Source organism: Ostrinia furnacalis, unplaced genomic scaffold, assembly GCF_004193835.3.
Source record: "Ostrinia furnacalis isolate ACB-3 unplaced genomic scaffold, ASM419383v2 OfSCF1638, whole genome shotgun sequence".
Lineage (NCBI taxonomy): Eukaryota > Metazoa > Arthropoda > Insecta > Lepidoptera > Crambidae > Ostrinia > Ostrinia furnacalis.
The window spans coordinates 1,332,902-1,348,130 of record NW_021131877.1 but is presented as its reverse complement, the minus strand read 5'-3'; the positions used below and the strand labels follow the sequence as shown (position 1 = coordinate 1,348,130).

General features: G+C 37.1%; 1 protein-coding gene across 1 annotated transcript in view; it reads left to right on the top strand.

Annotated features, from left to right (window-relative positions):
• toy (twin of eyeless) overlaps positions 1-15,229 on the top strand; it is a 61,606-nt gene that overhangs the window by 19,482 nt on the left and 26,895 nt on the right. The window contains exon 4 of the mRNA XM_028305172.1: positions 11,564-11,783. Within this exon, the coding sequence (XP_028160973.1) occupies positions 11,564-11,783 (220 nt within the window). The remainder of the gene's footprint in view (positions 1-11,563; positions 11,784-15,229) is intronic.

The following is a 15,229-nucleotide window of genomic DNA, read 5'->3' as shown; positions in this document are numbered from 1 at the left end:
GACCCTGAAACTTTCTACTACTCTAGCTCTACAGCTGCTGTAATACATTCTGATATTCTGGTAGCTATCTAATTTTATTATCAAATTCAATAAAGTATGTATTTCTAAATTCATTCAAAACTCCATTCTGATATCAAATTCTGAGTATGATTTAGAAATAAACAGACAAAACCTCCCGAAAATCCGTCAGCAATTGCATTTTAAGACTGATAAATTATGTAAAACAGTTCTATATCTGTCATAGTGATACGAAACAATGAGAGAACACATAAAATACCAAGAATCGTTGAAACCAACCGCAAGACGAAACAAAAATCTCCAATCAACAGTTGGAGACTCAAGCACCGTTAAATACGATTTGGAGACACCTAATTTAAATTCGGAATTCATGGGTTCGATCGAGCGAGCCGCACAGTGGGCCGGAACACGACACCGACGACTACCGAATTCGTAGGGATGTAGAGTTAAATTTTAGAAGTGTTTCAGTCGGACTTGTCACTAAAAAGCTTAGCAATTGGCATTGCGTTTTTAAAAATCGTAAATAGTATGACTGTTTCGCGCTTTTTCCCATAGTTGGAGCTGTGCGTGCATGGACTGAACAAAAAAATATTAAAAAGTAAATATAATATCTAGGTAAATAAATGTTTCGGTACAGTACTTCCTACTTCAGGAAAATGAAAAAATATCAATTGAGTAAGGGACAACCGTTTTGCTAGAAACTTTATACTTACCTACTGAACATTTCTGTTTTGAAAATTATGTACGATCTGATTACGCAAAATATAAAACCATAGTCAGAGACCAAACATTCTGCAAATACTTGCTTGCTCTACATGTAATTCATTCTGTCAAAATTTCACTGGTTAAAAACGATACCCCAAAAGAAGCGTGTCTTCAATAACACGTCAATTAGAGAGTCAAAAAATCGAGAAGTCAAACTAAAAAAAAACATACATCCCTAGTGCCGAAACTCGACACCGGCGAGCGCTACCGAATCGCATTTTCGGGGCTTCGTGCACGATACTGTATTATGTGTCCGTATGCCGCTATGTTGGTTTCGTTTTCTACAAACAAAACGGCGTAACTGGAGACTGCACAGTGCGCCGTAAGACTGTTTGGGAACAATTTTTTAAACCGTAAATATTTTGAGTATATTTTCTTAAAATTAAATAATCGAAAGGATTTTGTTACGGTTTGAATAACGTCATAATACGAAAACTACTTGGCCACTATCCGTTAAACAAATATTTAACTTCGTAGAGGTCAACAAGAAAACTGAATTGCAATATAGCCATAGAGTGATTTCTAAGTAAAAACCTCTATGCAAAAAATCTGTAAGTCGGGGATCTGAACTTTGAACTCTCTTTAGAATCTGAGTAACCTTTTAGGATAAATGAAATTCAAATAAAACCTCTTCTCTTCTCAAATTATATTAAAGCAATTCTTGAAGCAGATGAGGACATACGTTTAAACAGATTTTTGGTTTATGAAACGTTACATATACCTGCCAATAACACGTGCTGGGTTTTCATTAATAATTTTAATGCATATAACTAAGTATGTCTGTAACCTTTAGCTGGTGGCCATTACAATAAATTGTTGTTTGGTTTAGAACGTTATACATTTCATAACAAATATCTGTACAAAAAATGCAATCATCAAAACAAATCCAAATAGGCATGTCTGTCGGCATGCAGATGAAAGTCCCTCTCGAGTGCCCTCACTCCTCAGTCACTCGCACTCGGCTGCGGCGATATTCACGAGGGTCTTAGATAATGGCATTAATACAGAACCCCGTTTGAGGCTTAATGTTTTGCCGCTATTTGTTGCAGTTCAATAAATGTACGAGATTTGAAACGTTTTGGTTTAAAGAATAAAATACGATACATCTATCTATGACCAAAAGTCTCACGTTTTTAACTAGAATTCACGTAGTAATTAATGTTGCATAAAGCTCATTTAATGAAGTGTTAATTGACAATTATTATGCAATATTATATCTTACAGCATGTACTTTTAAATCTGATGTTAGTCGCATAAAGCATCTTAGGCTGAGTTCCACCACCAAACTTTAACGGTAACTATCTAACGATAACCGGTGTTTTTTGTATGGAGTTTGACAGATTTTTGACGTTTGCTAAAGTTAAAGAGACAACCCAGCAACCCAGCCTAAGACTTCTGAGTTAAAACAGAAAGTAAAGAATTCATTGTCTCCAATCTTATTTTTCCTCAGGAAATAGTATTTTAGTCATCACAAAATTGCAAACACTCATATTATGTCCCAATACTCCCAATGTTATCATCATCCAAATAGCAATTTATAACTATTTACAAATCACAGCCTCTCAAAGCGCCGACATAATTTAACCGCCATAATGAACTCGAAAACACCAACCAATCTCAACCCCGTGGAGAATTGCAAAAAACTATCTCCCCAACCAAAACCGACCCCAAGTAGGTAAGTACCCCAAACGCTTACACTCGGGACCGCGTGGGTTAAGCGAACGCTAAAATGTTTATAGATAATGCTAGGTAATAGTAAGTCTAATTCGGGGGACGAGCCCCACTGACGGAATCTGTGAAGTAGTGATGGAAAGATGTGGTTTCACTATCGATAGTTTTACAGATGTACCGGACAGTCAGCGTCAAATAGTTCGTGACATCCAAAGTGACTAAAAAGTTGACAGCACAACCTTAATCCAAATTGTAACTAAGACAAATCAAATCAAATCAAATCATTTATTTGTAAAACATAGGTAAATGTAGAATTCAGGTGGTACATAACATACACTCAGACGTGTTGCGAACTTTTTGGCTACTTCAGGTGTCAGCACAGTATCTGTAATTTGTGCAAAAAAAAAGAAGTAGATTATCCTCAAACATCAGTTCAAATGTCAATGTAACTGTTAATATTAGTTTGTGATTCTAACTTACGAAAATATAAGGAAATAGTGCGAACCGTTGACCTGGATTGACAGGCTTCCTGTTGGATACACAGTCGTGTCAACTATTTTCGGAAAGGAAAAGGTGACGAACTTGACATTGAAAGTGATTTTCCTTTAAAATATTTTGACAATGTTGTACTATTTGTAGCTCTATGTAACCATAAAGAAAATGGCTCTGTGTTGACTCCTCTAACTCATATTCAATTTATATTACGAAAAAGCTTTCAAGTAATTCAATGAACATTAATAATCATTAGTTTCAAAACTTATTGACAGTCGATTAATTTACAACGTTAATAACATCGATATGTCATCGTGCATTATACCAACACTACTCTAATCCATATTGAACGTAATAGCTTTGTCCGGAAATCTTGTACGAGTAGGTATCGGTTTGATGTTGAATGGAAATGCACAACAGGGGGCGCTGAATGGGCCCATTCAAAGAATTCTGTTGTGATCTTTTTTGACCAGATAATTTTGATAATTGCCACTGCCCAGTGGGTGAACGTCGGAATTTAAGCGAGTAACATATAAAAAGAGCTTTACAGAAACTAGTTTCTGTTTTGGCATTTTTGTGCGTGTAAATGTTAAATACTCGTACTTACACCTTGTGAAAAGTGAAGTTATTCAATTTCACTTTTTGTATCTAAAAAGGTGTATTTTTATATAAAATCAGTCCCGAAAACCATTTTTTAGATATTTTCCTTTTACTTAGTTTTTGTATTAGCTAATCTCGTGCACTGAAACTTCACCCTGTATTACTTTATTAGTAAAACTTAGCGCACATAAATACTGCACTAAATGCCGAAAACAAGTCTACTAAACTTTTATTCCAAAACTCAACTCAATCTCAAGGTTTCGTTTGACCTAGACAGACAAGGCTTCCCATTTTTTCCATTTTTCAATTGGTACTTACAAATATATTTTTCCTTGTTACTTAAGTAACACATAAATAAATGCTTTGGGTCATTGGCTTCGCAAATAATTCAAAGATACTTACATGAAGTACAAGTCTAACTATTGAGACATTAATTAGCATTAATGATTTAAAATGCAAAGCAAACTTGTTTATTTATTCAACCTGCTTGCTCTACTTTCACGGATCAGCTGTTCTATAGGTCAATGACCTTATAACCTAATGTCTGTAATAAAAAAAAGACTGTCGCCACGTTGTCAAAATATTTTGAATAATGTCAGAACTTACAAACAACACAATCCTAATGGATAAATGAAATAATTATAGTTCTTGATTTATGTTTAGAAAACTTACTAATTTCTTTAATAAATTGTAATTCGTACGTAAGATATTGAAGACGAAAATAAATTATCATCAAATTCCACCAAGCTTTCACGACAGTTTTTGCCTACTTCAGTTCAGTTGTTTGTTAAATTTTCAATTAAATTATCGTATATCTACGAGTAGGTATACAAGTAAGAAATTAGTAAAGATAATAAATAACTGTTGTTTAGTAGGACATTACATTAGGGAAGTCGAACCTTAATTTCGAACTCCTCCTATGTTCTTCTGATTAATTTCGTTGCGGGTCCAATGACAGTTTAACTTTCCCCCGGTACAAACTTGACCTTCATTGGTTGGGTTTTTATGGCGGTCAAGCTGTAGATCCTGGCTACACAGGAGTTGCAGTGGTGGGAACGAGAGGTGGGAATAGTCTCGTAGTAGGACATTACAACGAATTTAGTTCTTAGTAGAGCTTATTTTTTCCATTGATGTCTTACTGACACCTCAGATGGATAGAGTTCCAACGCTGACATAAAAATAATAGTAAACAGAACTAAGCCAACCAAGAAGAACTTATAAAATAAAAGAAAGTAAATAAAATAAAATCATGACTCCAAATATCCTTCATCTCGTGGGAACTAAAAATCTTAAAAAAACGACTAAACGTCATTTTTCTGGTAATTTTTTGCGGACCACCAAAGTCGGGACATCGCTATCGATCGCTAGATGATCTATCGGTGCGTCGCGGGCAATGAGCGGCGCGCGCGCATGTGACACCTGTCAATTGGTGCTAGGGCTGGCAGACGGGGAAAATTAGAAACATTTACAAAGATTTAATTAACATAGTGTCAGTTGTGCAGCTGAATGCGTTGGAATAAGATTTATAGATGTAAATACGCTGATATTGTGGCCCTAGATCTTAAATTAATACAAATTGTATTTATTTACGTTTAATGAAATTTAAACCAATATTGTCTATAAAAAAAAACAGAACTACATTTGTGAAATTATTTAGCAGCGACTGAATGAAGCCCTGAAAGATTAATAAGTAAGAATATGACGATTCCTGCCTAATGAAAGAAAGTGCATGTCGCTAGAAAAAAACTGTCATAACTGCACTTATAACAAATAATTGAACTTTGTAGTGCTTTTACAATTATTACTAAAAATAAATTATGAAACATATTTTGACGCTACTTTAGGAAGATCATCGTCATATCTCCAAAACTGTTTACCACCGCCCTGGAAGATGTCTTCAAGCTTCTGGACTGGAACGGATTTGGCATAAATATCAACGGCGAGTACATCACCCACCTTCGATTCGCGGACGATATCGTAGTCATGGCTGAGACCTTGGAGGATCTAGGCACAATGCTCGATGGCCTCAGTAGAGCCTCTCAACAAGTGGGCCTCAGAATGAACATGGACAAGACAAAAATCATGTCTAATGTCCGTGTTGCACCCACTCCTCTGAAGGTTGGAGACTCTACACTCGAAGTTGTCGACAATTATGTATACCTGGGACAAACAGTCCAGTTAGGTAGGTCCAACTTCGAGAAAGAGGTCAATCGTCGAATCCAACTCGGATGGGCAGCGTTCGGGAAGCTTCGCCATATACTCATGTCCGAAATACCGCAGTGTCTCAAGACGAAAGTCTTCGAGCAGTGTGTGTTGCCAGTGTTGACATATGGATCCGAAACGTGGTCGCTTACTATGGGCCTCATAAGAAGGCTCAAGGTCACCCAAAGGGCGATGGAGCGGGCTATGCTCGGAGTTTCCCTGCGTGATCGAATCAGAAATGAGGAGATCCGTAGGAGAACCAAAGTAACCGACATAGCTCGCAGAATTGCTAAAATCAAGTGGCAGTGGGCGGGGCACATAGCTCGTAGAGACGATGGCCGTTGGGGCAGGAAAGTTCTCGAGTGGCGACCACGGGCTGGAAAACGTAGCGTGGGCAGGCCTCCTACTAGGTGGACCGACGATCTGGTAAAGGTCGCGGGAAGAGCCTGGATGCGGGCAGCGCAGGACCGTTCATTGTGGAAAACCTTGGGGGAGGCCTTTGTCCAGCAGTGGACGTCATTTGGCTGAAACGAACTTTAGGAAGATAATAAAGTCGTAGCGACTTAAAAAGATATCTTTGAATACTTACTTTTGCTAACAATATCATTTATTTTGTAATTCACTATAGAAGAGCGGAGCTTCCTAACACAAGCAAAACTGATTGCTTAATGGGAAGCCCTAAATACTTGTATTGAAAAATGTGTAAAAGTTACCGAAATAAACTTTAAACTTTATAAACTTTATTATTTTGACTGACAGCCCTATCATTGACGTAAGAACGCCCGCGCGCCTCCGATGATCTATTGGTGTATCGTCGCGAAACTGGATCCGCTCTAATTACAAGACAAAGTGATACTATCGGGATGAGTATCCGAGACTCCGGGACGATTGACTGCAAAACGCCACTCGACAGTCTGGGTACTGCTTGATAGCGTGGGAAATGGCAGCGTATTGGGTAGAGATTAGGTATCTGTAAGTAGGTACTGGGAACTAGGGTTTCAGATGTAATACCTATAGTAGGTGCCTATGTCGTATAATAAGTAATACTACTTTTCGAGCTTATGTAGAGTTTTCAGTGTTAAAATATCAAATTCAAAAAGTTTAAAGAAAATGACTTCGTAATTTTGTAAATTATGCATTATTATATCATTTTTTATTTACGAGTGGCGCCAAAAACTTCCACGAGAAAACAATTGACAATCGACATTGATCAAATATCTAAAAAGAAAAGTTTCTCAGTTGCCAGTCATGTGGCCAAGGAAATCCAAATTAAGAAAATTGTAGCGCCAAAAACTAAACAATTGACAATCATTACTATTCAAAAAAAGAAAACTTTCTTAGTGGCCAAGTGCGCGGCCATTGGTTAAGTAATTAAATTGTATGAAGCCTACACAAGTGCCAAAAGAACTTTGTGAAAGACAAACTTTTCAGTATCTTTAAAACTTCATCATGTTAAAGTCAGCGGTCAGAATGCAAATATGCATAAGACACAATCTTATTAAAATTGAATACCTCATACAGATCTCACGCGTCGGTGTCGGGTTACCTTCCCTGGTCGTTCGGCGTTCGGCCTTCGGCCTTCGGCTGGCTGTCACGACTGTCTCGAGACGTATCTGGTTACCTGGTAGTTAGTGCTATGCCGCCTTAACTGGACGTGTTAATAGGTGTATTAATTTACTGGAATGTGACTATTTCTAGTTCCGTTTACGTGAGAAATTGTTGCGTAAAATGATAGACAATAATGCTGATTTTTAGAATTCAGTCTGTGTGATAAAGACTATGATATAGAAACTATTTAATGATGTAAATGCAAATTCTAAAGCAAGGATGTTAGTTGTTATAATGTATTTTTTTATACCTAATCTTTTTTTTTATCATGGAGCGTTTATAACTTTACGAGAATACGGAAAGTAAGAAAAAGCTTTTTTTATTTTGCAAATTGAAATTGTGTTATGCAACAATTCATACTTTAAAATTCACTTCCATAACTAACTTTTAAAGCCAAAATTAACACCGCTATAAAACGGTGATACGCCATTACGTGCACACCCTTTGTTTCCTAAGCGTCCAATTTTTACCCGACCGCGTCACCCGGGGGTTAATGTTTTAAAAATCTCGTTTAACCGTCGCGAGGGCACGCACCTACCCTGCTTCTAAAACTGTCGAAAGTTTTGGGCCCTTCACACACATCACTGATCACTAATTCGGCGCGCTCGCATCGAAAAGGGTGTAAGTCTTAAATAAAAATAAATTGTAACGAAAATTTTCGCTCGGTAATCTCGAAATAGGCAAATCGGATTTTAAAGCACTTAAAAACTGTGAACCTTCTTTAAAAAAGTTTTAGTAAGTAATTTTGAGAATCAAACAGCTTTAGGGTTTATGTGCAATCAAACGATACATCGATAGACTATTCAAAAAACGGACGTTAAAACTTGTCGACCCAAAAACCGTCGACTACCATTGTATTTAGTTAACAAAACCAGGATCTGATAAAAATACAAAGCCAATTAGCAAAACAAATGCTACAACGTTATTGAATGAAAAAACAACAACAGCTGCGATCATCGCTGCGTGTAATGTGAAAGAACACACGATTAATCCGGCGATTCCTCAAACAGTGACATCTGAGCAAATACAAAGATTGAAAAAAGTAGCTTTACTCCACTTTTTTAGTGGCACGCGCTTCGAGTTTTCTTAAATGTGTGTTTTATTGCAGAACTTTTTATCCGGTTTTTTGTAAAATATCGTATCGTCGATCTCTCTAATACAATACCTACTGTACAGCATAAATCTTTCGAATACTTTTTGAATTGAAAAAAAAAAGCTTGGAAAACAAAATAACGTGTCATTTAAGTGGAAACATCGTCACTTTTTTTAAATAACTTCAACGCTCTCACGCTTCTAGAGTAAATGAATTGTAACAACAAAATTGTCTCTTCAATTCTAGACCCGTCCGCTCTTTAATCTTTTTAGCGCACCATCTGATTGGCCAGCTCGCTGTCAGAAACAGAACGCGTTTTAAATGTGCCACCGGCGGGTTCGTTTTTAAAATTCGAATTCGGTTTCAAAAATGGAACGGCTTTTTTTCGTGTCGTATCAGATTAAGATAGGATTTTATAATTGGTTTTTGTCAATCGCTTATTAGAACTGCGTCGACAGCTAATGACCTTTAAGTTTGATTAGCATTATACAGGTTTGTTTTTTGTGAGAATTCTGCCAGTTAGCCTTTCTCACGCTAATCCTGGTTTTAGCAGGTTCTAAGCTGTCTTTTAGACCAGTGAAATGTTAGGCCGTGGCAAATTACTCAATGATATTTTAAATACCTTTCAGCCATGTTTTCATTTTCTTTCGTAATAATTATCTTTTTATTTCCTACGTTGACAATGGATGGGCTTTTTTAATATCGAATTTTATAATGGTGGATTCATTTTTTCTTCTTTATTTGGAAAACATACAGTTTATAGTTTAATACAGATAAGTAGCATATAAAAATAATTTTGCAAAAAGCCTAGAAGTTTTCACTAATTTTAATACCTACTGACAACTAAACATTTGAAAGTTATTACGAAAAAACAAAAGCTGTTAAGTCTCTAGCATTTTTTTACTGCACTTAAAATGTTTTACCACGTTTTAATATACAAATTGTATCCATAGAGCATAGAGTACATTTTTCCCAGCCTCCATTGGTTGTTGTTTTTGCCGGGCGTTACATTATCTTCCATTAGCCGAACACGGATTAATTCGGAACGCGCACAGATATAGTAAGCCTCTCAAATAGCACTATTTACTTTGCGCGTTTTAGCTATTTTCGTACTTATGTGGTTTGATGATTCTGGTTTTAGAGTGTGGAATTTTAGGAATAACTACTGTTAATTAATATTAACTACGATTACGTAATTTGTTTTGTTTTTATTGAGATAAATCATTAGTTAGATTTTTTAAAGTTTTAATAATATCCTAGGTTTATTAGACTTCCTTACTAACTCTACCTAGTATGTTTTGTACCTACTGAATTACATTTTTTCCACTAAGATAAATTGTGGTGATCGTATAAGAATTTTTATTTTTATTGATTTCTAATAGGACGCCTCTAGATTACCTCAGTGACAGTTTAGTTTTAATTCTTAGTTTAGTAGACTCTCAACTGTTTAAAATTAACTGACTTATACACCGTTTCAAGTACTTAGAACCACTTAAATGCATCGCAACTTTGGAGTTTCAGGTATTACCTAACCAAGTCCAATCATTTACAAGCAAACCGATCATAAAATCAATTGAATTAATCTAACTCACTCGTTCAAGCAATCGATTGATATGAAATAGACTCGAAATCATCCGGATATTCCAGACCTGATTATAAAGTCAGCCGGTTACATTCCCCGATGACCGGACGGTCCGGACGGTCCGGACAACCATATACAGACATAGACAGACATCCCGCTTGGCGTCCCCCATTGAGCGATTCCCGCCCCGCATGGGGAAAAATACAATTTCCCCGTTGCCAATGGCAACGTGAAAACAGATAGATGTTATATCTAGGACGAACGTATAACTATAACAGAAGGTACCAGGGCTGCCAAATTGATACAAACAATTGCATTGTGTGTTTACAACTGGATATTTGTCATAATATTAATATTAATTTCGAAAAATTATAAGAAACTTCATCTAAAAGTATTTCAAGGTAAATAGAGCTTTACTTTGATACAATAAACTGCATTCTAGTTAATCTATTGTAATTTATATTCTGTAATAGAAATAAAAGACTACTGATGATGTAAATAAGACAAAAATAAAACAACAATCAAGAATAAAAAAACACTATGAACTCTTATGTAATAAAGTTGAAACTATTGCACTCTACTTACCCATATGTAAGTTCCTTGTCTATTTGTCCAAAGCGTCTTCAAGTTTGATCTAATTTAAAAATGTAGAATTAATTTAAAAACAATATTTTTTCTTTCTTATTAGAAAAAAAACCTATCTCCTAATGAGTGCCCAAAAAAGAAAACCGCCAACCCTGCATACAACGTGTTAAAATAGGCATACATAGAATTTTATGTCTGTGTGCGCCAGGTTTTTACGCATGCGTGCTTTTTGGGCGAAAGTAGATAGGTATTGGGGTTTTTAGGCCCGGGGGTGGGGTCTTCCCTAATCTGGCCCTTTGAACCCCCGATTGGAATTTAGTAATCATATTAGATTTTAAATTACACGTGCTACAACTTAAAGGGTGGGGCTGTTGGCAATTTGTTTCCTATTAGATAGTTGTTTCCATACTGATGGAAGGGATGTAACTCATTACTTCCCTTCGGCGTGGAAGTTGTAACGCAATGTAAATGGAATATTTATGTGGAAATGTTGACGCTCTATGTGAGAGACTTTTAGTAGTATTTCGTGTTTTAAAGTTATTTTACCCATAAACTTGAGAGAGCTGAATGATTTTTTAAGCTGGGTTAAATGTTACCTCTTTGTGTATTTCTTTCTTTCTTTTCTTTTTTTTTGTCTTATGTGGCGTACAATAAAGGGTGTTCTATCTAGTTGGGTTGCCTTATTATAAGTAAATGCCATCACTTTGTGTATTTCTTCATAGGAATGGAAGCCAGATCCACGTAAACAATAAACCCTTTCAAGAACGTTAAATGTTCATTAAATCTGACCCCTTCTTCTACCAATAGGTATTCTCAATAAATCGATTTATTTACTATCCTTTTACATAGCAATAGAACCCAGGCAGGACCTTCTCTTTAATAAATCTGACCTAGAGAAACCACTAAAGTTCTACAAACCAATCTCTGACCACCTCTTCTGCCAACAGGTGTCATCAATAAACCGAGTGCTCCGAAACCTGGCGTCGCAGAAGGAGCAGGCAGCGTCGGCGCAGAACGACAGCGTCTACGAGAAGTTAAGGATGTTCAACGGGCAGGCGGCGACGGGCTGGTGGTACCCTGGGCTACCTACAGCACCAGCAGCGCCGGCTATTCCCGCGCCGCTGCCTCCTCAGCTCAATAGGACCGGCTCGGAAGAGCATAAAAGAGGTTAGTGGTCAATAAGCCTTAATACGAGGAGCTAAGCATCTTCAACGGTCAGGCCGCAACGGGCTGGTGGTACCCTGGGCTACCTACAGCACCAGCAGCGCCGGCTATTCCCGCGCCGCTGCCTCCTCAGCTCAATAGGACCGGCTCGGAAGAGCATAAAAGAGGTTAGTGGTCAATAAGCCTTAATACGAGGAGCTAAGCATGTTCAACGGTCAGGCGGCGACGGGCTGGTGGTACCCTGGGCTACCTACAGCACCAGCAGCGCCGGCTATCCCCGCGCCGCTACCACCTCAGCTCAATAGGACCGGCTCGGAAGAGCATAAACGAGGTTAGTGGTAGATCATTATCATCATTTCAGCCATAGGACGGCCACTGCGAAATATAGCCCTCCCCAATTATTACCAATGACCGATTGGTAGAGGCCTGCATCCAGCGCCATCCAAGTTACGTAGTAGTACGGGACTATTCCCACCTCTCGTTTCCACTGCTACAAATCCTGTGTAGCTAGGATCTACAGCATGGATAAAAAACCCAAGTGTGAAGGTCAAGTTTGTCCCGGGGGAAAGTTAGTGGTAGTCAATAAGTATTTTAACACCGCTATCTTGCTTGAAAATAAGTATTGGTGAGATCTCATTCACCATGATCATCATAATTTCAGTCAATGGACAAAGACTGACAAAGACCTCCTTGGGGGAAAAACGGCATTAAGCCAATACCTCTATCTCTCTACTAGTTTTATGCTAGTCTAATCTTTGAAATGGGAAATACTGGTCACTATTAGCCTTAAGCCAATAGTCAAGAATAAATTCAAAATATTAAGTAAGAGTCATCCAATCGTTAATAATAAATCCATAAACGTTTTCAGACCCGTACAAAATATACCATCGCATAAAACGTTATCTGGAATTTTCTACGAAATATTATGATATTGGATAGGTCTATTCTATAACATCACTATGCGCTAAGTTGCCAACTTCCAAAACGATTGGCAGCTTTAACCGCTCTACCAAGAATAAAAAATATAACCCTCCTTCTGGCGCAGTCGGGTAAAAACCTACATCTTAGCTATTATTTGATTGTTTCAAGAATACCACTTTACATAATGAAATGATACTACACATTTTACAAGAATATTCACGAGTACATTCTTGTAGTAAATTGAAAACACTTTACTTTGAGTAGCTTAACGTTTTAAGTTCGTAACTCCTTGACAATGTGACTTAATAGCCCTTATTTTATTTTAAAAACCTCAGACAGACAGACAGACATATCGAAACTATAAGGGTTCCTTGTCAGGACTACGGAACCCTAAAAATACCATTTAACTGTCAACAAACCCTACTAAAATAGCTATTAACAGAGCACTTTCCATTTCTACTACCAAACCAATCCGATACACGGCCAGTTGCCCGAATCGCTACAATCGTTTGCACTCAATACCTACCCCCCCTTTCTTGAATGGGAGGGCTCCCCACCCTCCCTTTGAACACCTCCTTGTTGCGGCAGATTATACATCTGCCTTTGTTTTTTGCCCGAGTAATGTTATTAGATTCTTAATTGTATTACGTGTATTACTGTTTCTTTAAATAAGAGCCTATTTTTGTAATTATCTGGTAACTTTTTTCGTCTTTTTTCTTCAATGGGAAAGACATAAAAAGTGTATCAAGTAAAGACTTGAGTTTTGGTGAATGACTGATGAATTAAGAATTCCCGTGCGAAGAACATGTGTGACGTTTTTTTTATCACTGCATGATTGCAGCGGATTTATCTTTACATATCGAGTTATTATCTCTATTTATTATATTATATTATGTGTGCTTGAAAATATCAACGCGCCGTTTTTCATGAATTGTTGTATTTACAATAATTATCGAACTTTTATTATTATCTTACTATCTATTATCTTACTAATTTTACTTTCTATTTTCCGCACGAAACTTTTCGTTAATAAATTGTGCTTCCAACATTTAAAATGTCACTAGTTTATTCCTTTTCTCTTATTTTCACTAAATATTTTCCTACCTATTTTAAAAAAGATATTAAATTCTTTTGCACTTTGACTCATGGAAATTGTTTCGCTTTTCCCGGTAAAAGTACAAACCCTACGAAAAATGGTTAGTAAATAATCATGTTTCTTGGAAAATATTTCTGTTTGAACTACTCAGGGTAGAGTGCAATAAAATCACCCTTATTTCGTAATAGCGATGAGTAAAGGAAAATATTTACATGTTCCTGTTTTCTGAATCGCGTTATATTTTGCTAGAAACTTTTAACTTTCGATACTTAGCAAAAAGTGAAATAAATATCCTGCATACTCCCTACTTTTGCCAACCAACTAACAAATGTGTTACTAAAAAGCAAGTTCAGGACCATAAAACAAAACACATCGCTATCATCAACCCAGAGCACAACACGCGTTTTCTCCGTATTCAGGTCACGCGCCTAAACAACGCGCTAAGTGCACGGGAAAAGTGGCCCAAAGTGCCCTGTGAAATGTGCCGGGCAAAGTGCAAGTCGTATACCGGGCAAAGTGCAGAAGTCGAAAGACGGCCTTTAGACGTGTAACTTTGTCGCGCGTGCCCTGAAATTCGGCCGCACCGTTTAACTTCGCGACCTCAACGATCCTGTGGATTTTGAATCGTACGTGTAAAGTTTCTTTTTAAAATAGAACTACGTAGAACCAATATGCTTATATTTATTTCTCAGTTTATGTAAGCACAGTTTCTGAACAGAGATTTTGTACCAATTTAAAACTTAAAAAATCAATACCTATGGTGGAAATTGAACCCACGGTTTTCCGCTTGCCGGGCGACTGCTTTGACTACTGAGCTACGGGTTTTAAATAACTTCGAGATACGTTTAGCATTATAAACGAAGAAATCTAAAAAGTTACTTATATGTAAATTTCACTTTAATCGCCAAGTCAATGTTACTTGCAGGGCAATATTCCGAAATAATTAAGTTATTACTTACAACTCCAAATTATGCATACACAGGGTGATATTGCAAAATACATAAGTCACTTCCACCTCCAATCACTTTTAAGTTACCTTCTCTTAATATATTTTTGGCATGCAACTATCACACTTAGGAGCTACAATTTTCAGCTGCAAACGGCTGAAAATGCCCTGTCAAAACCTACGCTGATCGATATTCGATATAACGTATTGTGTCCCGTCACCAGCCGACGCAACATTTTTTTAATATTCAACGCAGTGTTTTGCTCACGGCTCGCCGGTCGCGCCCAATGTTTCGGAAGTATACAAAAATGGGAAAAAAATATACTATACGAAAATGGACAGACTATTTTGTATAAAATGCGCCGTGTGATTGACGCGCGCCAACTTTTATATTGTTCGGAGGATGCGCTATTTGACATTTTAAATAAGGCTTCTCTTTTAAACAAATTATGAACATGCTATGAATAACTTATTGTCAACAAAACT